The sequence below is a fragment of the Sander vitreus genome, chromosome 3 (assembly GCF_031162955.1).
Source record: "Sander vitreus isolate 19-12246 chromosome 3, sanVit1, whole genome shotgun sequence".
In the NCBI taxonomy this organism is placed as follows: Eukaryota; Metazoa; Chordata; class Actinopteri; order Perciformes; family Percidae; genus Sander; species Sander vitreus.
Window position 1 is genome coordinate 3,857,275 of NC_135857.1, and position 26,416 is coordinate 3,883,690.

Genomic DNA, 26,416 nt, shown 5'->3' on the forward strand with positions numbered 1-26,416 from the left:
AAGAATCAACCTTGTGTTTTGGTGTGGCGTTAGTCTTTGTCAGGCGGACTAAATAGAGAGCCAAATGTGGAAGATATGATATAATGACTGTGTCTGGTTGTAATACCCATTTAAGCCACAAGATGTCAGTAAAGTCCATACTGAGGACACCCAAACAGCTTCTGGTCCAACAAAGCGCCGAGGAGCAGTACACCCTACACCACCAGCTGAAGACAGGAACTGGTTGGTTGCACTGAGGAGCCTCGTGTCTTCCAATCAAAATATTATTAAATATATATATATATATATATAAAAAAGAATGTCGTTGTTTGTTTTTTTATTATACGGAGTTGGTATTATCAGTATTTGTTTTAATGTAGCCCTGTTCATCTCAGTTTTGAGAATGTTTCATGTTTGTTTTTAGGTGTTGTAAACACTTTGTCAACTCTATACTTTGAATTGGTACACGCTGTGAGTACTGGCTGTAGCAGCAGCAGTAGTAGTAGTAGTAGTAGCCTAGCGTATTCTTTTATGTGCGTAATTTATTATATAGTTATAGCCTTCTTAAAAGGAGGGGTATGGGGTGGCTGTTTTAATTTCAAGTTGCTCAAAATATGGCTTGTTATCATATCCCATAAACATCAGATGGCAGATGAACTATTCACCCCAAAATATGTGTAATTAATGGATTAGGCTGAGAAATGAGAAGATATTTTCACATTAATTCAATTGTATCACCGTGTGACAAAACTACATCCAACATACATCCAAATATACATCCAAACACAGAGATCTAAGGAAAAGTAATGGCCTAAGCACTAATCTCTGCAACGTGTGAACTGTTAGGCTACATTCCATTTGAAATCAAATACCGGCGAGCTGATCGCAATATTATCAGAGAGAGAAACACAGTTGACAGAGAAAAGTTCCTTTTTTTTTTTTGGTCCTCAGATTAGATGTTTAATAGACGAATGAAAACAAGGACCATTTCTTCACCCAACTTTCTCATTGGTGCTCTACTGGTGTCAATCAAATGTGGGCAGTGTCAACTGACAAATGATACTTCCAGTAAATCCTCACATGCTGTACAACACAGAGAGTCAACAGGCTGTACGGGGCGCACACGGGACATCACTACGACTGGATAACAACAACAAACCAGTGGGTCGACACACTGTGGACACTCACACAACTTTTTTCACCGGAAAAGTCTTTTTAGAAACATACTTTTTATTTCTGTTTTATTAGAGTTTTACCGGTTTGGGATGTGACATTCAGTGTAGACTTTGCGCCCAGGCGGATTTCTCTTGTAATCGCTCTCCTTTCAAAGGCGAACTTGCGACTTTTGAGGGGCGACATTCGTCACTTTTACATGACATTGTAACACTTGGCTCCGTCACCTCTCAACCATGGCGGAAGCGGCCCAGCCACACCTGGTGGAAATCGACCCGGATTTCGAGCCCCTGTCGCGGCCCCGGTCGTGCACTTGGCCTTTGCCCCGGCCGGAGTTTATCAACCCCGGCGACTCCAACACGTCCTCGCCGGTGCCGTCTGTGAAGCAGGAGCCCACCGGCAACGAGTTCATCAACAACCTTAGCCTGCTGGAGGAGACCGAGGACTTCGCGGAGCAGAAGCCTGTCATCCTGTGCACCGAGTTCCAGTGTCAGGAGAACTGCGTCCACCAGCAAGCTCCACAGCAACAACATCAGCAGCAACATCAGCCGCAGCATCAGCAGCAACATCAGCACCCGAACCCGCAACTCCCGCACCAGCAGCAGCAGCAGCAGCAGCAGCAGCAGGTGCCTCTGCTCTCCTCCCCGGTCGGCTCGGCGTCCCCGGCGGCCGCGGCCGCAGCTGCCGCCGCTGCCCAGAGGAAGAGCAGCTCCTCCCGGCGAAACGCATGGGGGAATATGTCATATGCAGACCTCATAACCAAAGCTATCGAAAGTTCTCCTGAGAATCGACTAACTCTTTCTCAGATTTACGACTGGATGGTGAAGAGTGTGCCTTATTTCAAGGACAAAGGAGACAGCAACAGCTCGGCTGGCTGGAAGGTAGGCTACGTTTGTTTTTTTTCCCTCTTTTTTTGGTACTTTTATCCATGAGATACAGTGCGCCTAAGTGTGTGTGTGTGTGTGTGTGTGTGTGTGTGTGTGTGTGTGTGTGTGTGTGAGTGTGGAGTTTACAGCATTATGCCCGGTAAAGCAGCTCCCTGTGCCAGTTCTCGTACAAAGTTTTGCAGTGGGCCGTTTTGTTGTGCCTGTGGTTCTTAACACAGTGGGTTCATAGGGACTTAATTGTGATGTTATGTTATGTTTCTATCTCCTGTGGTATCACTGTAATATCCCTCCAGGGATGTCTGGCTTTTCTGTAGCGTTTAATAGTCAGGGTATTGTATCTATTTATAATGCTTTTTGATCCCAGTTGTTTGTTATTAATCTCCATCGTCTATGCTTGTCACTGTTACCCCCCCCCCCCACACACACACACACACACACACACACACACACACGCACACAAATGTTTGACAAAAGAGCACGCATGAAGAGTATCTGTAAAAATAGTATCTGGTGAAACCATGTTCCCCGCTCATTGTCATCCATCAATTTCATGGCAATTCAGTAAACTGGCCAATTGCAATTGTGACCTTAGACAGTCATCTGACTTCTCCCTGCAGTATGTGATTTATATGAGTCTGCTGACTCAACAGGGTCCCCCCCCCCTCCCCTCTTTGCCTTATTGCTTCCCTCAATGTGCTTTCTAAAAAAAAAAATACTGTGAGTTCTGACTTGGTATGTTTTATAGACAGCTCTCCTCTCCTTGCCGTTACTGGGATGTATGTTGGAATGTCATTTTAGTTTTTGAGGCTAAATCACAGCCATATCAGAGTGTGTGCCTTAATGAAGCTGTGTTTGGACGTCTATGTCGCAAGGAGATACCAGAAGCATTCACGTGTTCTGGAAACTATCCAAAACATTACACAAGAGGGGACTTAAAATTTCTGATGTGGTGTGGCAGGCCCTCCCACTGAACACTATTGAAGGGCGTAAACCTCCCTTTGGAGACACATAGTTTCAGTGGTGTCTAACAATAAATTAATGACTGTCTACTTTCCCAGCAGGAAATCATATTGAGCCTGTAGTCACACATTGAGAGATTTATTGCGGCTTCCCTGTGTTGTAGGCTGTCTGGGTTGCCAATGAAATGTAAAGCAGTTGTGGAGGGTTTTTGTCTTCCCCTGTCAGAGCAGGCTCCAGTGTTTGAGTCATGTGCTGGGAGGTGACACATTCATGTCAGGCACAAATGCCAGCAAAAATGTCTTTTCTATTGTTTTTTTTTGTTACTGAATCACAAAGACAGATACAAAAAAGAATTCAGTCCAAACTTCCATATTTTGCCATGCGCTGGTTTTGCTTTTCTTTTTTTTTTTTTTTACCATTTAAATAAAAAAGTTGACTGAGAACAAATCCCATTTTCAGCAACACCCTGCTCTATATTCATCCATTTTAACCGCAGTGTTGAGCTGTCAAACATAGTCCAGTCAGTCAAATGATATGAGAGTGGAAAAACCCTTCAGTGTGTCGGGAAATAGGCTACACATAGTAAACAAAGCAGATACTGGGCAGATGTGGTGATATTGTCCAAGTAGGTTTGGTCCTTTTAAGAAAAACAATATAAAATCATTCTATATTGTTTAATGCAAGGGTCTCCAGGGCTTCTGTAAGAGGTGACTGTTACACTCAATTTAGGAAGACTACATTTGGTCAATCAGCTTTTTCATTTGCAGCAGTAGAAAAGTGGAACTTAATTCCACTTCACATTAGAGATTGTGTAAGTCTCAGCTGTTTGAAAATGTCCTTAAAGACTTGGCTTAAGGCGAAACAACTATGTGATCATTGATCTTTCTATAACATGGAATTTATATATTTTTGTATAGTGGTTTATATGTTATGTAATGCTTGTTATATGTTGTTTGTTGTTAAGTTTCTATCTGTTTTGATAGTATTGTCTATATTGTCTATATTGTCCTTTTATCTCCCTTGCCCAGGGACCACAGATGTAAATTAGCTGTATAGCTAACTCTGGTACAGGGCTTGAACTGTGCATGTCAGGGGACAAATAAACTAATAAACTAAACTAAACATAAACATAAAACATAGGGCTGCTCGATTATGGAAAGAATCATAATCCCAATTATTTTGGTCAATATTGAAATCATTATTTTACACGATTACTCATTGACTTTTGGAAAGACGTTCCGTAATTATTGAATAAAAAACAAACAGTTAAACGAATCAACAGTGAAAACACCTTGAACTGTGAAATTTCCCTCTAAATACCTTTCCCGTTTGAGCTTTTTTCCTCTCCATCCAGAACACAGGACAAAATAAGAGTTACGTAACGTGCAAAATAATCGTTTCTCTCGATTACTCTGTTTTTGGGGTCGTTCGGAACAGAAATCGTAATCACGATTAAAAATTGATTCATTGCGCAGCCCTAGTTCAACATACACATTGGTACTTTAAAAGGTTCAGCATCTATACCCTATGTATTTTTGTACTTTACAATGATGAAATAATCTTTTTTTGATGAGGACGGAGACTTGTCACTTTGGCCCAAGGAGTGTCAGCAGTAGTAGCACCAGCAGCACCTTGATGACCATGAAACATGGCTACGGTCAACACTTACTCAGTGATACTCACTGGTTATAGTGTAATTAGAAAGTTATTATGTAGCAGAGTGTAGTTAATACATCATTACAGACAATAGTAGATAATTGACATGTTGCAAAGCATGCAGCAGAGTCACAGTGACAAATACTGTGAAAATGTCTGTGTCTAAAATAAACAGTGAAGTTTCTCAGTGTTGTTTTGTCTATTTAACCGTTATTGTGGGATTATTGGCTTGGAGAGGGGCGCTCAGTCAGCCACCGCCTGGGCTTGCTGCTTATCCTGCCATGTTGGGGGTGTAGACCGAGTAATACTGTGGGAAAGCAAAGTGCCATTCACTGCTGTGACGGGATTTATTCATAGAGCTTCCCTCGGTTCCACACAGGGGGGCTATCACACATTGTCTCTGGTTCTGAGGCTACTTATGAAGTACCAGAGAGAAGCTGGGGAAATGTTAAATGGTAATTTTGTGGCCAGCCATGTGATTTTTGTTGTGTTGTTTCTGCTTCAATGACCATTTGACGTAAATAGTAGTTTCCAGATGGTTTAGTTCATTATTCAGTATTTCAGTAATTGATTCTCTCTATTTAAAATTTAACAAAATGTATATATTTTTTTCTGTAAAAGTCTCTAGTATAGCCTTTTCATCTCCGACGTCCTTGTTATGTTCTGTCCCGACTGAATGGAAACACGAAATTATGTAAATTGTGTGGCAGATCTCGTTCTAAAGACACCAGCTTTGCAAAAGGACTTACATATTCAAACAAAAGCGCTAAAAATAATTAACAAACACCCTTTGATTTTCACTCGCTCTATCTTCAAGAGAGAATACAACAACACAAATGCGAACTATACATACATATACATATATATCTGTGGTTTGTGGAAATATTGGGCGGAGTGTCATGTCATAAGTGAAGTTTGTGGTGGCTTCTTTCCTGCTGTAAAGACAGTGATCACGATGACAACAGGCACAACACAAATGCTTTGTTTCGAGGCACCAATGAGTGTTCAACACCCTCAAACACTGATTGTAATTCACTTTAGGTTGAGTCTTTTTGAAGTTAACCACGGATCATTTCTCCATGTGACTGATCTCTCTGAACAGATGGGGCTCTCTTGGAGGGAACAGGCTGAAGCACATGAAGTTTCCATTAATCTATGATTAAGGCTGTCTGCTCTGTAATTGTTTGAGGCCCGATGCCTGTTTCTCAGCGCTGCTGATCCTCTAACAGTCGGTCGTGTCTGAACTGAGTCATGACAGCCTCCACACTTCTCAGGCCGTCTGCGACAGTGTGAATTCTGAGGACAGTTGTGCCAGGTGGGACCGGCTTGGAGAAGCTCTCCGAGTGGACTGGACACTGGCCCTGGCACAGGACGCCAACAGGAAGAAGAGCAGATGGCCCAAATTATGTATCACCAAACCTCTCTGCAGAGCGGGTTATTTATTTTTAATACATCCTGTTCTTTATTTCACACCATAAAATGTTATGAATGCATATAGTTCAAGTCTTACAAACAGTGTTTCAGGCTGCAGAACACACACAAATTGCACATGTGCATTTTGCATACCATTTTGTAAACTTAGCCATAATGAGAAATACAGAGAGAGTTGTGTGGAGCTGATAGTCTTAATTAGCTTTGTAGCAACTCATTTGGCAATGGCTTGAATGTAACAGACGTTCAATAATATAAAATAATCGCGCGCTAATAGCTTTAATACAGTACAATATATACATTACGCACACATCCTTGCATATCTGCAAAAAAAAAAAGAAGTCTGTTATTTCTTGTATTTCTCTACCATACGTATGTCACCACAGGATAAATATTTGGTTCCAGCCAGTGGAGCTGGATGGCTCAGGTGCTCTTTGATGTCAGTATCAGGATCAATTCGGTTGTAGCTTTTCTCTGTACATGGCGCTCTCTTGACCTGGAATTCCTCAACCTACGCTGGTAAACACTCCCACGGATCTCAAAACAAACTGTGCCGGAGCAGACAAACACGTAGGTCCGAGCAGATTGCACAGGAAGTGACACTAGGGTCATTACCATGTAAATGCACCCATTGACTCCACTCGTCATACAGTCTTACAGTTAACGCTCTAGGTATCAGCGAGAGGAGAGGCTCAGATAGGTCAGGATGTAGCAAGTCGTGTGTGTGTGTGTGTGTGTGTGTGTGTGTGTGTGTGTGTGGCATCTCTAATTTTTTTACTTTTCAACCAAGTCATTGATCCCAGGGACCTGACTGGTGAATGATAAATGTCCAGAATGCAAAGTTGTGTTGTTTTAATTTAGTTACACTGATTCCTTGGTGGAAAAAAAAACTATGTAGAGGTGACACTGTTTCTAAATCACCCCAAACGTAGTCTTCTGCCTGCAATTTCTTGTTACTTATCGGCCGACACATACAGTACGCCGATAACAGATATATCTGCAATAAGCTCACATCGTCTGATTTATTGGTGTAGCGCTGACCCCGACTGTGTCATTGCATTGGGTTTATCTGGCTGCTTGTATTACAAGACAGGTTTCCAGAGACGCTGTTTTAATCTCGCCCACTGACAATGCAATAGAACTATACTGAGAAAAAACAATAGAATATGTAGTTTACAGAGCCGTTATATTATGCAACTATCTTTCAGATGGGATTGCTCAGGCTTGAACTATAGCCAGATTTAAATAGTTATATATAAGATGAGGCAAAGCAAATGAAATCTTGTCAATCAAAGGGAGTACCACATTGGTACCAAATATGTGTTGCCCAGCTAGCCTGGTTGACACCAGACCCACTCTCAGTTGTAACTGAGAGTGGGTCTGGGCAAGCTTCATTCACAGCTTATTTCCAAAAGGGGCGTCACCAACGGACGCCGCTCAAATGCCTCTGGGCGCAATTGGATAGTCCTTCAACCAATCAGACCAACGATCCGGGTAGCAGCGACAGCGGCATTAACGGGTTGCTGCGCTTCGGTGGCCGTCATGTTGGATGTAAACAAGAAGCTGCTCGCCGTCGCTGCGCTATCGTCATCGTGTTGTGCCTCAACGGTTGTGATTGGTGCCTCGATTTGGAAAAATTGGAGATGGGCTTGAATGGGCTCTTGGCCAGACAGACTTGCAGAGCAAATCTCAAAATTTGCCGGAAGTTCGTCAGGGTTTTCCCAGGCTATTGCCCAGCCCTACTTGAAGTTACAATCTCAGAGATCTCTGTTTCGTTCTCTTTGGCTGCACCTATGGCGGTATGTGGCAAAGTATAAGGGGTGTTTTTGGATCTCACTTCCCAGAGATCCAAACAGTGTGTCGCCTGTGTGACATCAGTGAGTTGGCAGTTGAAGAGCAAGTCAGTTGCGTTAGCTCTGCCTACCCTCTGTGGTGGACCAACCACTGCTGGGTTATAGAAAACGTGTCACTAACGGTGCACCGCTTGTGATATTTTTTCTGGGAATGTCGCCATTTCAGTTCATACTGTAATACTGCAAATGTAAGGGCTTTCTTCAGTGGGCCATAGGCTGAGTCGCCATCATGTTAGCACATTCGGAGATAGATAGTGACATTTATTGAAATGAAAATCTTGATACTTTAAAGGGTCATTTTAACTGCTTTAGGTTTAATTGATTAATAATGATGTCTTTGAGTCACATTGTACCTCTGTTTTGTGTTTTATCACCAATCCCAAACTGTGTGTTTCTCTAAGTCTGAATGTGTATTAGTAGGACAGGGAGCTGGATAGAACAGCAGTCCTCCTGTTTCTACTGGCTCAACACGCACACACACACACACACACACACACACACACACACACACCCCTGAGGCAGTCGAGGAGTCCGATCTTGGCACAGCCCCAAGACATGAGGGGCAGCTGTGTTTCTCAGGCAAAGAGCTGGGGGAGCTCTCCTCACCCTCCTCCCCATTTCCTGCCTGCGCCGCCTGCCTCTTCATTCCTGATTTTCTGCCTCTGCACAAAACAGGGCACACTTAGTGTTGTAAAGGGTTTCTGCCCCCCTTCCCACCCACCACTAACTGTCTTCAGAGAAAATGAAGAGATAAAGAGAGAGAGAGAGAGAGAGAGAGAGAGAGAGGCAGAGACTCAAAATGCTCTAAGTTCAGACTGGGTGACACTTGTTAGGAGTTGCATAACAAGACATTTACTGGAATCAGGGAGCCGCAGGCCAAAGTCTGGTGCCACTGGTTAGTCAGCGGAACTGTGAGGCACTGTGTTAGAGAGATGTGTGTGTGTGTGTGTGTGTGTGCGCGCACGTGTGCATGCACACATAACCTGGGCCTCATAATTAAAGCCCTGCTGCTGGCAGATGCACAGACAGACACGATGGCACACAGACAGGCCGACGCAGGGAACATTTCTGCACAAACTTTTATGTTTTTTTTTTTTTTTATTGTGGCTTGATATTCTGACTTTCCTTCTCTCCCCATCTGATTTCAATCCGGTATCACCTTAAAACTACACACACCAAAAGCCCCCTACACACACACACACACACACACACACACACACACACACACTGACAGCAGTACTTTGATGTGCCGAATCGCCACTGGCCCACCGTTAGCAGCAGTGAGAAGTATTAATGAACACTACCTGTTAGTCTTTGATCTGCTCTGTGTAAGATGTCCTTTTCACTCTCAGTTAACATATTGATTACTTATTCCTTTTAATTTACAAATTGTTGAGTCTATATTATGTTAAAAAAGAGTAGAAATCCCCATCACAGGTTCCAAAAACCAAAGGTGACATCTTTAAAACCCAAAGCCTATTTCATTTGTAATGATACAAAACCAATACGTAGGGCTGGGAGATGTGGCAAAAAATATGATTTGATCAATATCGATATTTATCGCGATATATAATTTGATAATGCTGCCAGTTTGAAGAGTATCCTGATAATAACTGAAGCCTGTTTCTCCCATTTCAAAAGAACCAGTGAATGTTTGTCTATTTTCTTTCAATGAGTGACTTAAATGATCAAAATAAATTGCTTAAGTCCACTTGTTGAGGTGTTTTTGGCTCAGCATGGTATACATTTGTGATGTAGATTAGTGAAAAATGTTCAAAGTGATGTAACTGTGCCCATCCACACTGATCTGATTGGGCAACAGTGTGAAACTAGTAGCCCTGTAGATTGTTTCACAACCTTGTGTTGTCCTTCTGTCCCGCTCCACATGTGTTTACCTCTCAGCCCCGGCGTTCCTCTCTGCTGTCATCTGTCTCTTATTCCCTCTTCCAGGAAACATTTTAGGATATTAATGACCTCGAACCTCACTAGACGGAAATAAAAAAGAAAGCAGGCGCACCAAATACTTTTTATGTCTGCGTGTGACACACACGTTTTATTTATGGATCCAGCTACACTCCTACTCACCCATGCCAGCACATCACTCCAACTTTAAGCGAGTATTGAAATTGACTCCATGTGCCGCTGCTGTCTGGGTCAGCGTTTCACAGTAAACCTTTAACAGCATGGTCCAGAATGCCATTGGAGGAATCCATCGGGCAACGGCAGAAGCTGTGAGACTTACATACCTCACACAGCAGATCATGTCTGTCTGTCTGGTTGTCTGTCTGTGTGAGTCGAAGAGGCTTTACGAGTTCAGATTCAGTTGTGTCATTGCTCTGCATGCCGGACCGTATTGTGAACACAATGATTTTCTTCACTCAAAAGTCCCCCAAAAACATGCAGAACATGTAATGTAACATGCAAATAAGTTTGACTTTAAAGTGGCAATAATTGAGATTGCTGTTGCGCCGTAGAACAAAACAACCACAGTGGAGTTGCAGGGGGTTGACATGCTTTTTGATGTTCCAGATGTTCAGCCAAACAGAACTCAGTCAGGGCTTTTTGCTGCATCGAGAACTTTCGGCTCCATCCATCTGAGCCACCGAATAAGAAATATTTGACAGCCGAAACAAAAACATCTTTCCTAACATTTTATGATATTTAGAAAATGTTATAAAATGTTATAACATATAAAATTTTATAACACAGTCTTTGGAACTAAATATAATTTAGTTATAAAATGAGTTTCAGTGCTTCATTGCATTGAATGCTTTTGAAATCCCTTAAAGGTGCTGTAGGTAGGATTGCTAAGATCCAGGACTTTGCCAAAAAATGTGACAACTTCTCAGTCCCTCCCCCCCTTTCTGCTAAAGCCCAAAACGGTTTCCTAAGCCACTCCCCCCACAAGGGAGAATGAATGTGTGTGCATGAGCAGTGACTGACACGCCCCCCACACACACACACACACACACTCCCCCTGACCCTGATTTGTGCATCTGAACAGGGAGCGGTGGATTTTTGCAAATCTCACTCCAGGCTGTAGGTGGAGCCAGAGGAGCTGGATTTTTGTTTTTTAAATGACCTGCTTCATGTAGTTCTACTGGAACATAGGGTCAGTTTCAGCAAATATGACAGAAAGTTAGTTTTATAAGTCTTACCTACTGCACCTTTAATAGATTCATTTAGATTTAGGCTAGAATTAAGAATATTTCACCGAAAAAAAAGTTTTCTAGTTAGATTACTTCTTTTCTATTTATCTCTATAATTATTATTTGAATGTTAAGTTGTTTTTGCTTTAAAAAAAAAAAAAAAAGATTTGTGAGATTCAGAGCTCAATGAATGCAGAGACTTTACCTACTTGGAACCACTTTTCTAAGACAGGTGAAAATAACGTTAAACGTACTTAATTTGAGCATGATCTATTAAAACTGTATGTTTACTGAGCTTGAGTAATAGCTAAGTATAGTATCAGACACAGCTGGTTCTACAGCTGGTAACGTGAACCTTATATAGCCTTTATCTCACTGGAAAGGACCCAGGAAAATCCCCGTAAAGTGCCCCTTTCATTTAATGAATTCAAACAAATCATGTCAAATGTGTACACGGTTTCCACCCACCTCCGACACTGGCATCACACAACCCTGCAGCACTCCTGCCAGAGTTTTGTTTTGTCAGTTCTTTCTCCGGATGTGGACCAGAGGACAGATCATTAAGTGAGTATAGAGCCCAGTAACTGCACAGAGTGTAAGTGATATACAAAAAAAGATACCAGCAGAGAGTAGAGCCTCCTTCAACAGCACAGAGAGAAGGTGCCCACGCAGGATGCACTACTCTGGAGTAAAAAAAGAAAAAAAAACAAGTTGACATCCAGCGGCGTGGTCAGGTAAACAGTCATTTGGGATGAGTCAGACTGTTTTGTTTTTCTCCATGCGGGTTTGGTAGTAGCAGGCCGAGAGCACGTGATTGTCTGTTTTGGCAGAGCGTTTGCCCAGGCCTGGCAGTTTCTTTCACAGAATATGCTGTTGCTCTGTCTACGACAACTTCTCATCAGTCAGAAATGTTTGAAAAAATCTCCCGTGGGGTTAACAGGAAGATCTCAGCGCGGGTTTTTTTTCGGTGCGAGAAGAGGAACCACCTTATGGATTTTGAATAATTTCACCATTCAAATGAGAAGTGAAAGCCCTTAACGCTTTTTTACACTTGAAAAATGTGGTGTCCTATTAACTTCTCGTAGCTTCAGTGTGTCTGTGAACTGGCTGCAGTGCAGACACACAGGGAGTGAGGAGGAGCAAACACTTTTACGGGACCGCTCACTGCTGAGGGCCCCTAACCACAGGCATTACCCAGACCCACATTGTTGTGCAATTCCCGCCCTAACGCGATTATGCACGGTGCCTGTGAGACTGGCCGGGCATAATCAAACAATCACACATGCATTCAGCCATGTGTGATTGTGTTCACACATATGATCGCTCACAGGAGCTCTGTGGCATGGGTGGAAAGTTAAATGCACACTTTAATCACAAGTGCTATTATGACTAACTAATAGTTTGTTTTAAGGTCAAAGTGTGTAACAGTGTAACCGAACCGCCCTCAGGAGTGTTGGAGGGTTTGCAATGGTGTCGCAACATCGCAGCACTATTGTCTGTGTTGTAGTATAGCGAGGCTCTTGGCTGATGTAGTGTTTATAAAAGAAACAGCTCACAGGGAGAGAAGAGGTTACCAGCAGTTAGGTTTCCCTTGACATTTGCTTCTACCAGCACTAGAGCTGCAAAGAATACTTGATAAATCTATCGGTTGTCAACTATTAAATGAAGTGCCAATTATTTACATAATTGCGTAATCGCGTTGATTTACTTTTTAAGGAATAAAGTAAAACAAATCTCTGATTCTAGCTCCTAAAATGTGAATATTCTTCCTAGTTTCTTCTCTCATCTGTGACAGTCAACTGAATATCTTTGAGTTGTGGACAAAACGAGACATTTGAGGACGTCATCTTGGGCTCTGGGAAACTCTGTCTGACATTTTCTTACCACTTTCTGACATTTTGTAGACCCAGTGATTGGTCGTGGTGTTATCCAATTGCGTGCAGTGAGATTTTCAAATGCATGATTGGTGCCCCCCCCTCGTTGAGTTGGGCCATTTTCATTACTCATTGCCAGACCCTTAATCTTTCGGATTTGGGTCTGAATTTCCAGGCTAGCCCTAACTAGCACATATCGCTAAAAACAGAATCACATCCAAAATAGATTTCTGTTAGCAATTTCCAAAGCAAGTGTTGGCTGTTGTTATTTTATCACCATGACTTGAGATGGAACAAAATGTAGTTTTCCTGAGAGTATTTATGTATGCCCGGGGGACTGCTAGATATAAAATGTACTGTGCGGTTTGAGATTGGCATCTGTAGTTTCCCTCCAAGGTTCCTGTGTTGGATTCTACTGTAGGAAATGCAGTAGTGCCAGTCAGGCAGATTAGACATGTCACCACATGTGGACAAATGTTTTTCTCTCTCAATGAATCATTCATGCCCTGGTTGAAGTAATAACATGACATGAGAGATACCAAAAAAAAAAAGGAATCGTGATCTGTTGACCACACTGGGTTTTGTCGTCATGTTAAAGAATGCAGAATCATTGTTCTCATTGTTTAAAGTGTTTAAAGACACTGTCATTTGGAATTTTATTCATATTAATCTCGACATCGTCATAATTATTTTCACAGACGTTCACACACCAAAAGGTGAGCAATATTAGAAAGGTTTACTTTGTTTAAAGTTCTTTTCCTCCTTCTACCATGGTGTCATTTTTCCACTTCATCTCATATCTTCTATTCAGCACTAATATTGGGAGTTTAAACGAGAATGTCCTTCCCTGAGAACCGTTTGTTCAAGCAGCAATTACGACTCATCTTTACGTTTCCAGTGGCGGCGCCCTATAGTTGCTGTAGTAGTTACGACGGAGCTAAGCAGGAAGTAAGGTGATGAACTACGGGTGCGCCAAGTTCCTAAGAAGGCAGGTTGGGGTGATGGATGGGTCAAACAAACAGGACTTTCAGCCAGGAGACTGGGGTTTGTGCCCCGTTAAAAATAACAGTAAACGGCGAGTTTTTTTTAAAAACTTTACGGAAGAAACAGAGTCAAGTCACTTTCAGCATCACATGCGTAACCGGAAGTAAAGTAACGTCTGATTTGAAATTAATCAAATAATCGATGCATCCAATCGTGGATACGGACGATGCTACATCGATAATCAGCCGCGCCATAATCGATTATTTCTGTTTACAATTTAATGTAGGCCTAACAACCTTTCTGTTTACATATTCTGTTATGTTTTGCACATTTCAGGAAGTGCCATGTGCTCAGTGCTGTAGTTTTATGTATCCAATTTATTTAGCATTAGAGAACTGCAGAATGTTTTGTTTTTGAAGCTTGAAAAGCTACGAATTAAATATCCTATATGGCTTTAATAGTAAAAATGTATTTGATGCATCGAGATATCGAATCGCTGACATGATAATCGTAATCGAATCGAAATGGGAGATCAGTGAAGATTAACACCTCTAATTTTAACCCAAACCACGATCTTTTTCTAAACTTAACTAAGTAGTTTTTGTGCCTAAACATCACCAAACTGGGACCGTATTACAACGCTAGCGACCATTACGTTCTCCGATTTAAATAAAAGGACATAAAACGCTCATGTGGGTCGTATTAGAGGGAATAAACACGTGTAAATAGGTTCAGGCAACGATCTTCAGCTCTACAGTAGGCTAGATGGAGCCGGTTACCTACAGGATCTGTGCTAAGCTAGGCTAGCGGTGGGGGCGTCAGACAGAGTTACGACTCGCACGGAGATGAGAAGGTTATGTATGGACTTATCTAACTCTGGGGGATACGGTGAATAATTATCTACATCGTTGTATCTTTTTGAGGACTTGTTGCTTTAAACTGTTGTTGAGCTTATATCGTCAATCCAATGATCTCAGGAGAAATGATTCATTTAGTGCCATTACTGTTATTGCCATTATCTATCGAGTATATTAGTTATGATAGTTTTTTTTAAGCCAGCACGTGCAGCCTAGTTGTCTCCAGTGATTACACAAATTATCTATTTTGGAGAATCTATTACTTCTCTCTTCCTTTACCTGCTCATCTCCCTTTTAAGAGATGCAAATTTCAGCCCGTGGCTGACAGGAAGTGGAAAAGCAGTACAAGGTTCGCAGTAACAGGATAGTGATGTCATGAGAAGAGGAAGCAACACTGAACGTGACGCCAGATTCTGTGGCTTCTCTTCTTTCTAGTGTTCCCCTTCATTTTCTTCAATTCTTCCGTTTATCTACACTCAGAGCTGGGAAATGAAATGAATCAGTGTTATTGCCTAACGTTCCTTTAAATCATCATTTTAAATTCCCTGAATATTCATATTGAGATATTATGGTTCACACTTGACATAATCAGTTAGTCGGTTAAATAGAGCCAAAGTAAATTCTGGAGTGAGGCTTTGGTTTACTCATGTATGGCTCCTGTCCTGGACTGTACTGGTGCCAGCTTGATAATGACCCCTCTGACTGGGATGCCAAGTCCAGGTCTTGGTGCCCTGGTTTAATTACTCACATGCTATCTACTGTCCCTCACAAAAATGTGAGCCCTCAACATATACACTTTTTTTTTTCTTCAAAATATTGATTAGAAGGGCGCCTGGTTAGCTCACCTGGTGGAGCAGGCACCCATATATAGAGGTTTTCTCCTCGACGCAGCGGCCGTGGGTTCGACTCCAACCTGCGGCCCTTTGCTGCAGTTCATTCCCCCCTTTCGCTCCCCTTTCAAGTCTAAGCTGTCCTATACACATACAGGCCTAAAATGCCCCAAAAATAATCTTAAAAAAATAAAATAATATATTAATTAGAGGAGATTTTGGATAAATGTTGGGCAGCATTTCTGTAGTTCCACATTAAAACACTAACAGCACCCTTTTCATCTATTTCCCTGGAGGCATTTCCACCAGTAAAATCAACACATAGCACAATGTAGCTTTTTTCATGGGACTTGTATTTAGCATTGCAACACAATTAATTGAATGAAGTGGGTCATCTAATGGTGCTGGTGCAATAGCAACAAGGCCACAAAACCAATCTTTCTAAGATTCCTTGCAAATAACAAGGACACTTGTGATAACTAGTGAACAAAAACCAACCATACACAATTGTTAAACAGAGCAATATGTTTGTTATGTTTTGAATTAAAAAAAAACGTCATATCTTTCTAAGATAGCCAAATGGAATCACAATCTAGTAGTGAGCTTCTGTTATAACACTTAATAAAGTCCCCCCAGTTCTGTGAGATTCACATTATGTATTTATTTTGCGGTGTCTCACTGTTATTTCCTTTTCATAATGAGCCCATGAAAAAAACAGGACTTTCATAAAAAAAGACTATAATCGCTTCACTACATGTCATGAGGTTTCTTTTAATTTTTTTCCTTTGTGGCAGAGGATGAGTCATGCTCGTTTTAGAAACGGAAAACAGGTAAGTGCATTAGAGCCCTACGTACAGACTGCTTCATGGACATTGTGCATATCGGAGAGTTTAAAGGAAAGGTAGAAGCCTGTTTCAAAGAAATGTTTTTCTTGGAAAAATAGCATGGTTATTTAGTGACTTCAGACTGAGACTTCAGACTATTATATTAGTATCTATCTCACATTTGGTAATATTATTTACAATATGCTAGGCATGATACGATTTCCATTTTAAATCAAAATCAAAAGCAGGATCGGCAATCCCCAAGTATTTTTTTCTCTCTCCAACCTCGCCTACTTGCGCATGTCCAAAGAAAACAACAACAGACACAGCGTAGCTTACCGGCTGGTAGCATGCAGCTAAAGACACAGGGTAACGTTAGCATACTGGCTGGTAGCATCCAGCTAAAGGCACAGCGTAACCTGTAGCCTGCAGCTTGACTTTTCCAGACACCATGGCCACTGCTGGAGTCGGTGATGACGGAGAAACACCAGAACTTGAAAATCCTCCTGCTTTCCTGAAGCATATCGATTTTTTACTGTTTATTCCTCGACGCAGCGGGCCCGGGTTCGACTCCAACCTGCGGCCCTTTGCTGCATGTCATTCCCCCTCTCTCTCCCCTTTCATGTCTTCAGCTGTCCTGTCACATAAAGGCCTAAAAAATAATCTAAAAAATGTTGTTATTTTGGTGACAACAGGAATCGTGGCATTGAAGAGTCGTTTTTCTTGTATTTTACTATTTTTATTCATTACAAACATTGTTTTTATATAGCATTTTTTTTATGAAGACAGTTTAGAAGTGCACTTATTTAGTCAGTGCTTTACAGTGTAATAAAACCACACAGAAAAGAAGTGTACCAATGAGAAATTCTCTCAACTCTGCAACCAAATGGAGATTTATTGTTGGAATCAACATCCCACCATGAAAACAGCTCGGGGATATCCCCGTGTTTGCCAGGTTGAACTGGGGTAACAGGCGTGTACAATATAACCCCCCAAACACTCCACCCACCCTCGCGCGGTGGGTCAGGCCTTTGGACGTAGGCCGCCACACAGGCACCCAGCAGTGGTCTACACACTGCATCTTTATCCAGGCCGAGCAGGCAGCAGCCCAACCCAGCCGCTCTGCTGATCAGAGGCGAAAAATATCCCCGCTCCACAGACACAGCTCTGTGCATTTACAGACTCACATTGTGTTGCACATAGCAACACATGCACATATTTCAGCATGGTAAGCTTAGCCAGCACAACCCAGTCCCTGTCTGTACACATGAGCTGTGTGCTGCTTAATTCTGAGTCAGGAACTCAGCGAGCACAGGAGAGAACTCAGCACGTTAACACGCTGCTGGGACATTATTCTAAAAGTATTCTAGTTGCACTTATCGGAAACAACATATGAATAGTCAGAAGAAAATACAAAATGTAATGTGAATCATCAGTCAGTGAGTCCCTCTCTCACCGATGCAGCCAACATTTATGGGCCTTGCAGGTGACAGAAGGGCAGTAACCACTATAACACTATTTTATTTCGTATAGCATTAAATCACAATTCATTAGAAGATGGCTGTGTCTCATGTGACCTTGTTATTTGTACACGCTGTGACTATACAAATCACGTGTAACAGTAGGCTAGATGGATCTGTGCTAAGCTAGGCTAGCGATGGGGGATACGGGGAATAAGCTAAAGTCCCAATAAGTCGGCGTGCTCCTTTAAAAGCAGTTGATGTTTCAGTTGAGGGCTAAAACAAAACGTTCAATAACTTATTTTATTAGTTTTATTTGCTGTGTAGCAGACATTTGTAAAATGCTAACATGAAATGATCATGTATCTTCACAATGCAATGACATTAAGACTCAGTAAATGATCATATTGAATTATCAACCAGCTGTGATAAGACAGTGGGCAATAAGTCCACATTGCTCATTTCTTCAACAACAGTGCTTTAGAGCAGCTAAATGCTAATTTAAATTGACAACTTGGACATTGTTATGAAGTAAAACGAGATTTGATTTGATTTTTATCTTACTGAGCTGAAACGTATTAAGAGCTTGAGAAGAGAACCAATCAGCAAACATGAATTCGGTATTTTTTTTTTTTTTTTTTAGAAATTACTTCATAGCTTTACCACTGATGCCAACAATGCTCCTGCATTATTCTTGCAGATGTTCATTACCATATAATTGGCTGTAGGCAACTTGTCATCCTTTTCTTATTGGCCTAGTGAAATGGAAAAGGGGAAGAGCGAAAAACAGATTGGGTTTTTGTAGCCAACAAACATAAAATGTTCTTACAACTGTTCTGTTTATAATATAATAATAATATATGGTTTAAAGTTTGAATGTAAGCCAAGTTTTCTTTTGGCGTGATTTGTCCAAATGTCAGACTTTGGCCAAACCAGAGGAAATGGCAGATGATGTATTATTCTCTCACCAAGTTCTGTTTGCTTACATCCATAATGAGGGCAAATCATAAGTGGGGAACTTTTACTAAGATGTACAGTAAGAGCTTTATCCACCATTGTAATCCTGCTGGAAAAGCCTACCTGGACAAGGGCCCCTTCTTTCCTTTTTCCTCTTGTTTTGCTCAGTCAGACTACAGAGTTTTGAGTAGGAAGTAGTGGCTCTTGAACCCTTTGTTTGCTTCAGCTAGTCCCTTTGCATTGCATCTACCAGGGTCCCATTCTGCAGTGTTTTACATAGAAACCAGAGGCATTAGTGGGATCAGTATCAGGACTGGCCAGCTCTTCCTGTGCGGATACAATGCAGCAGGAAGTTCGCTAATAGCCCCTCCACTGCGCCACTCGTCTCACACTATCATACGGCGATGAAAGACCCTGGAGTGTCAGCGGCTTTGCTGTTTCTCACCGTATGCACAAAACCACTTATGGACTATTTATCAATTGTCTGCAGTGGCTGTAAGACCGATCAATCTTAAGCTTAACCACTCATCATCCGCTCAGGCTTCCAAGTTCAGCTGTGTGTGTGTGTGTGTGTGTGTGTGTGTGTGTGTGTGTGTGTGTGTGTGTGTGTGTGTGTGTGTGTGTGTGTGTGTGTGTGTGTGTGTGTGTGTGTGTGCACTCAGATTCCTTGCAGAGGATTGTGCAAAGGAGATCCTGCCAAGAGGCCGTCAGTAAATACATTTGCAGACAGATTTGCTTCTGCATGACTTGCGTTTTCTGCCTTTCCATCTGCGCTTTATGATGGTCGTATAACGCAGCATCTCACAATGACCATTTTGAAGAGGCACTTTCCTGGAAGTCATAGACTGCTACTTGGGCTCATAGAACTCTAAAAGTGAATTTAAGGAGCTGCACACTGAGCACTCTGTGCCCAGGCCTCCTCTCTTTGCCAAATTGAATAATTGGAAGTTGATGTCAGCTGGTGAGAAAGGGAGTCTTTTTGCTGCAACACGAGTGTGAGATCAGCTGTGGCCAGTAGTGTACGTGCATGATGTCCCAGAGGAGCATGTGAAAAGGACAAGGGAGGAAAAGAAGACTAGGAAGGGGCCCGGATGGAGGGCGAGGGCAGAAATGATCTATTTCTGGTTCAAACCATGCCCTCTGGGTCAGGTTCCATTTTTAATCTGGGACTGTTTTTTTATTTATTTTTTTACATAGATTGTGGCAAAACAGACTTATTTTTATATCACTGGACACATTTATCCTTCCCTGACTAGTCAAACCTGAGGCGATGTGCTGTGTGCTCGCTGCTACGCAACATCAATGACAACAATCATTTCCTTTTATCCGGACTGTTTTAATGAAACCAAGAGTATAAATAATAATAAAAAGGCCTTTACATTTCCTTTGCTCTGCTTTTTATTTCCAGTGCCTTTTATGATCATTGCTTTATTGACTTTAGTAAATAGGTCAGTGATTATCACTCGTCAGTCAAAATTGGTGCTGATGATAACTTATCAAACTGCAAACACATGAAGTCTTCGCAGTCTATGTAGATTGCTTCGGGAAATGTGCTAATGTGAAGGTGTATTGCTTTATTTTCTGTGTGTGTGTGTGTGTGTGTGTGTGTGTGTGTGTGTGTGTGTGTGTGTGTGTTCTTGTTAAACTACATTTGTGGGGTCCAAAAAGCCGGGAATACAGTATTCTTGGGGGGTCTGGACAGCTTTGTGGGGCCCACAAGGTTAAAGGTCTGTTTGAGGGTTAAGACTTGGTTTTAGGATTAGGGTTAGAATGAGGTTATAGTTAGGGTGAGGGTAAGGGTTAAGGTTAGGGTAAGGAGCTAGGGAATGCATTATTTCAATGACGGGTCCCCACAAAGATAGTAAGACGCACTTTGCGAGTGTGTGTGTGTGTGTGTGTGTGTGTGTGTGTGTGTGTGTGTGTGTGTGTGTGTGTGTGTGTGTGTGTGTGTGTGAGAGCCAGATTCCTTGTATGTAGCTGAGCATGTGCGAAGATCAGTACGCCCAAACAATGTCCTTTCTTTTTCAATTAAACACAAGACTAAAATGATCACCCTATAGATAAATACTGTCAAGCTATACCTGCTTAAACTATTACACCAATGACTATGACTATCCTATGAATAGCTTATGACTCAGCAAATCCTGTGATTCAGCAAATTAAGGTGAAATTTAGCTGCAGACTTGTAATTGCAATTCAAGTCTTTTGATCTTGTCTTTATTGACCATTGGTGTCTAATGAATCAGAAATCCCCCCCATTTAAACAACCAGGCAGAAATCCCCCTAAAATAAAGCAAAAAATAAGTAAATAACAACCTTAAAAACAAGTTACATTTGATTTATAGCCATTTTGAGGTAATTGGGTTCAGAAAGATTTAAAACAGCTTTTCAAAAACCTATTTGAAGTTTGGTCAACACGTAGTATCTTTAGCCAAGAAGAACCGACTCTATAAAAAAAACTATTACCTCGTCTCTCTTTCTTACTCTTTCCCTGGCTCCAGGTGTTATCACTTTGATCTCTACAGCCAGTTCACCACAGTGCGCCTCCTTTAGCCAACCTGATTTCATTATCTATTGGAATTAGTTGTAATCGGCCTCTGGATCACAGAATACTAAGTGCCTCTGACACGGAGGGGAATAACCTTGTGCAGTGTACCTTTTGATTACTTTGCGAGTAGTACTCAGTGAGTGGTAGTTCCCCGTCACCTGTGGCCCCACCATCTCACCTGGAGCTGTGCGCTCAGCCCCATGTTGTTGTTAAGCGGGCAGACCTGCTGAGCTGGTGTTAGGCTAATAACAGGGTTACACCTTTTCTGTCTTAACCATTGCTCTAACTCAGTCGGACTCAGCACAAAGCTCCAGACATGACCAAGCTACAGCTTTAGGGCTCTCTATAGGTTGTCCTCCTCCCAGCCGCAGACAGATTACACAGAAAATAGCTAGTTACAGTGCTGAAACACACCTACAGTTAAACCTGAAACATTGGTAATGAAAGGTGAAAAAGCCTGTTCAGGACAGCACCGTTTCTCAAATGAGTTCAGTGGAAATAGTGCAGGGAAACCACATTTTTTTCACTTTCATCGGTTCCATATCTCTGGTACATGTGTGTGAAACTTCTCAGAGAGCTGCTGGCGTGTGAGTTTGTACCTGCTGCACGCTTTCAGTCAGTGAGGAGAGAGCATTGCTGCAAATGCTTTATACCTATAGCTGTACGGGCTTTGCAGCTGAGGTTTCACTTGTGGCTTCACTTGATTCAAAGCAGCCCTGCAAGTAGGTGGTGTAGCGCTCTTCTGGGGATTTTTCATTTAGACGAGTTGACATTTGAGCAGCTCTGACAGCGTCAGCACCTCGGTCAGTGTGCCAGCATTGATCTGCCTCCAGTTTTCTGCAGGCACTTTGCTACTGTCTGCAGGGGTGGACAGGGCGGGAGAGAGCACAGGATAGGGTAGAAGTGAAGGAAGGGAAACAGAGGAGAGGGAGAGGAGGTGATAAGAAAGGAAACTGGATAAGATGAGGAGAGCTGAAGGACACAAGATGAGGAGATGTAGGAGTTGGAAGGAGGTGACAGAAGACAAGGACAGAAGGAGAGGAGGGAAGGAAACACAAAGATGAAAGGAGAGGAAAGGAAGGAGGAAAGGAGAGGAAAGGACAAAGAAGGAGACCAGAGGAGGGGAGAATAGAAGAGAGGAGATGAGGTAAGAAGGGGAGTCCTTCATAAAGTGCTATATTTTGCACATTAGAACTGGTTTGTTCATTAGTTAAGTTTGTTATTTTTTAATAATAATTTTTTTTTTTTTTTTTTCTGGTATGATATGTAGCCTACTGTTTGTCTAGTTATAACTTGTATTTTGTAAAACTTTAATAAAGCTCTAATAAAAAAAAAGTAAGAAGGAGAATACAAAAAGAGGGAAAGGAGAGGAGAAATAAAGAGACGGAGAGGAGGAGAGGGTGATGTAGCAAACACTGTGGCCTTTCAGTAGTGCTGCCAGTGAGGGAGTTCAGACCAGCACAGTGTGTTCTTTACTGATCCATTCCCACTCTGTTACACACACACACACACACACACACACACACACACACCCCTTTTTCTCTATTTCTTAAATAGCCTACACTCAAAACACATTCTCCTGCTCACACACACACACGCACGCACGCACATCCAGACGTCCAAACTACAGCCACTTGTTGAGTCATGACGTATCCAGTTAAACGTTTCAGCAGTCACACAACAACAGCACCACAACATTACTTTCATTTAATAAATATAGTGTGACATCAGGGATTCATGCCAGTTGCTAAACATAAACTCTCTGGCAGTGGTGGGGCAGGGTTAGAGAAGGGGGCCGAAAGCTGCATTTGCAATGTCCACTTGGCTCACGGCGCTGCGGCTTCGCATTCCATGCCTTTTTCTCTGCTTCACGACCGCTGTGTTTCCTGTGAGGCAGGAAGTCAGCTCAGCTCTGTTTCCTGTCACAGTCCTCTTTCATGTGGTCACTTCCTTGTGTTTTGCCAGCGCCGCTCTGTTCTGTTGACTCAGGTAGAACAGAGAAAAGTATTTTTCTTATCTCTGGCTACATGAGCTAGCCATCAGAGTTACAGTTATGTTAGGCCTGCTTTCATAACATAACAACATTTATTATGATTAGTATAATTCCTCAGTGCAACAAAAAGGTTGTTTTATTTTTTTCACATTAAATATGTAATAATTGCAAGTAACATTGGATTTGTTGATATCATTTTGCACGCTACTCTGTCTTTGCACAATCTTTTGTTTCTTTTCCAAAGCTGTCTCCATTATTTTGTTGCATTTTTTTTTTGTGAGAAGAAACAAAAACTCTCACTTTTGACATTGGACGGTGTTATTGTCATATTTTTATACAACACAAGATATAACCGTCCTCGAGCGACGGTTATCAGAGTTCACTTCTGTGAAATCGCGGGTTTTGTAACCTTGCTGAGGAATGTTGATTGTAATGGCTGCCTGGCTGGGAATCCTGCCTAAACTGTTTCCTAAGAGATACTAACAAGTTGGCTCTGATTACGATTGAACTTTGCACACAGTGATTAGCTGGAATGTTAAGATTCCTGTGTAATGCGGCCAGAGATAATTCAGTGTCACATACAGTCGTTGGATCCAAAAGAAAAAGTATGTATATACATATATACATGTATATATATATGTATGTATAGACATAGACATACATATATACATGTGTGTGTATATATATATATATATATATATATATATATACATAGACATGTATATGTACATGTATATACATAGACATGTATATACATGTATATATGTATGTATAGGCATATACATACATATATACATACAAAAAAATACATATATATATACAAAGTAGACATATACATACATACAAAAAAATACATATACATACAAAGTAGACATATACATACATATATACATACAAAAAAAATACATATAGACATACAAAGTAGACATATGCATACATATATGCATACAAAGTAGCATATACTATGTATGTAAAGGTTTGTTTTTATTCCCTCTGTGTATATGTTTAAGGGGTTCTGGTTCCCCAGTTTGGGATTAATGAAGTCTGTCTGTCTATCTGTCTATCTATCTATCTATCTATCTATCTATCTATCTATCTATCTATCTATCTATCTATCTATCTATCTATCTATCTATCTATAAAACAAGTAAAATAAGTACATTAACACATGTAGTAAGTCATGTGTCTACTGTTTTTGATTCATATATGCATGTCCTTGTGTGTGTGTGTGTGTGTGTGTGTGTGTGTGTGTGTGTGTGTGTGTGTGTGTGTGTGTGTGTGTGTGTGTGTGTTTGTGTGTGTGTTTGTTTCACTAAGTGTCTGACTGTGTGTTCATGCATGTGTGTTCATCCCAAATCGCGTGTGTATTGAAACCACAATATCACTGGCTGCAGTGAAGAGAGCAACAAAATCAGACCCATACTGTGCTGCTGTTTGTCGTGTTGCCATTGCACTAAAAACATGGGCTGGCTCTCTCTCTCACAAACTCTCACAAACTCTCACACACACACACACACACACACACACACACACACACACAGTGGGAGACAAGGCTTTTCCATTGGCCCAGACACCCTCAGCCACACTCCCCACACAGCACTCCGAGTTCTGCCGAGTTTTGGTATTTCCCATCAGAGCAGTTTTTATGACCCTTCACTTGTACTTGTCTCTTGCACCAAGACATTATTTTTTTTTTCCAAATGTTCTCCATCACCACAGCACCCAGCATATTGACTGTGAAATAAGCCAAAAGAGAAACCAGATCCTCCAAAGTGGACACTTAAGCTGTGAGTTTCAGCAGGGAGATATAGGGCTGTAACAGGACATCCCGGCGTCTGCGCTCACATTGCAGTCATTCTTTGTTGCAGCACAGCTGAAATTACCAGCACTCTTAGCGGTCATGGGAAAGAGAGGCTCATGACCAGACTTTACTCCTCGCATTTTGTCATAGCTACCGATGTGCACGAGGAGGAGTGGGGGGGGGGGGGAGCATTTGCTAGGCTGATCAGGGAAGGGCTGTCACGGTCCTCAGATCATGCAAACTAGCCTGAGACTATTGGCTGAGGCAGTCAGGTCATTTGATTCAGAATTGTATTCATTCGTGAGCGCCTCAGGTCCTTCAGGAAGGAGAGGAAAGAGGCTGAGAGAAGGAGAAAAGGAAAGAGGGTGTTGTGGCTGGAGTATTTGATAGAGCAGATATGTCACTTAATTGATCAATTGATTGTCTGGAAGTTTGTCAGCAACACTTCTGATAAATGACTAAAGGGGGATTCCACCAATTTTACTCATGGAGGTCGGTTCACTTATCACGGGGAGGGTCCTACTCAAACACTCAATCTCAATCAATTTTCTGTGGCCCTGGAGGGAGCTTTTCACAGTTTGAGAAAATAACTCTGATGATGTCATAGTGGTGTCATCGGGGTTATCTCAGCTTGGGCTCAAGACATACAATTTTAAACTAAAAGCCATCGTTACAAACTGGGGCTGTGGCGTTTGAAGATGTTGGTATTTAGTTGTTGGTATTAGACCCTCACCGACTGGGTGTTATTGAATTTGGGTGTTTTATTTAATTTGATCGTATTTGAAGAAAAAAAAAATGACAAAAGAACGTTGAAAAAAAAGTGACATAAATGTTGTAAAAAGCTTCAAAAACGTGAGAAAAAATCCGACAAAAACATCAATAAAATTGCTGGAAACAAAACGACAAAAAATCGCTGGAAAAAATCGACAAAAACATCCCAAAAATTGCTGGAAGAAATCGACAAAAACATAAAAATAAAATTCTGGAAAAATCGACAAAAACATCCCAAAAATCGACAAAAAATTTCAGAAATAGTGACAAAAAACCTGGGGGGAAAAAAACGACAAAAACATCCAAAAAACTGCTGGAAAAAAATGAACAAAAACATCCAAAAAATTTTGGAAATAGTGACAAAAGAATTGCTGGAAAAAAACGACAAAAACATCCAAAAAAATTGCTGGAAAAAAATCGACAAAAACA

General features: G+C 41.6%; 1 protein-coding gene across 1 annotated transcript in view; it reads left to right on the top strand.

Moving 5' to 3' along the window:
• The first annotated feature begins 1,053 nt into the window (after positions 1-1,053).
• foxo1a (forkhead box O1 a) overlaps positions 1,054-26,416 on the top strand; it is a 30,190-nt gene continuing 4,827 nt past the window's right edge. The window contains exon 1 of the mRNA XM_078245760.1: positions 1,054-2,033. Coding sequence (XP_078101886.1) covers positions 1,389-2,033 — 645 coding nt within the window. The 5' untranslated portion in view covers positions 1,054-1,388. The remainder of the gene's footprint in view (positions 2,034-26,416) is intronic.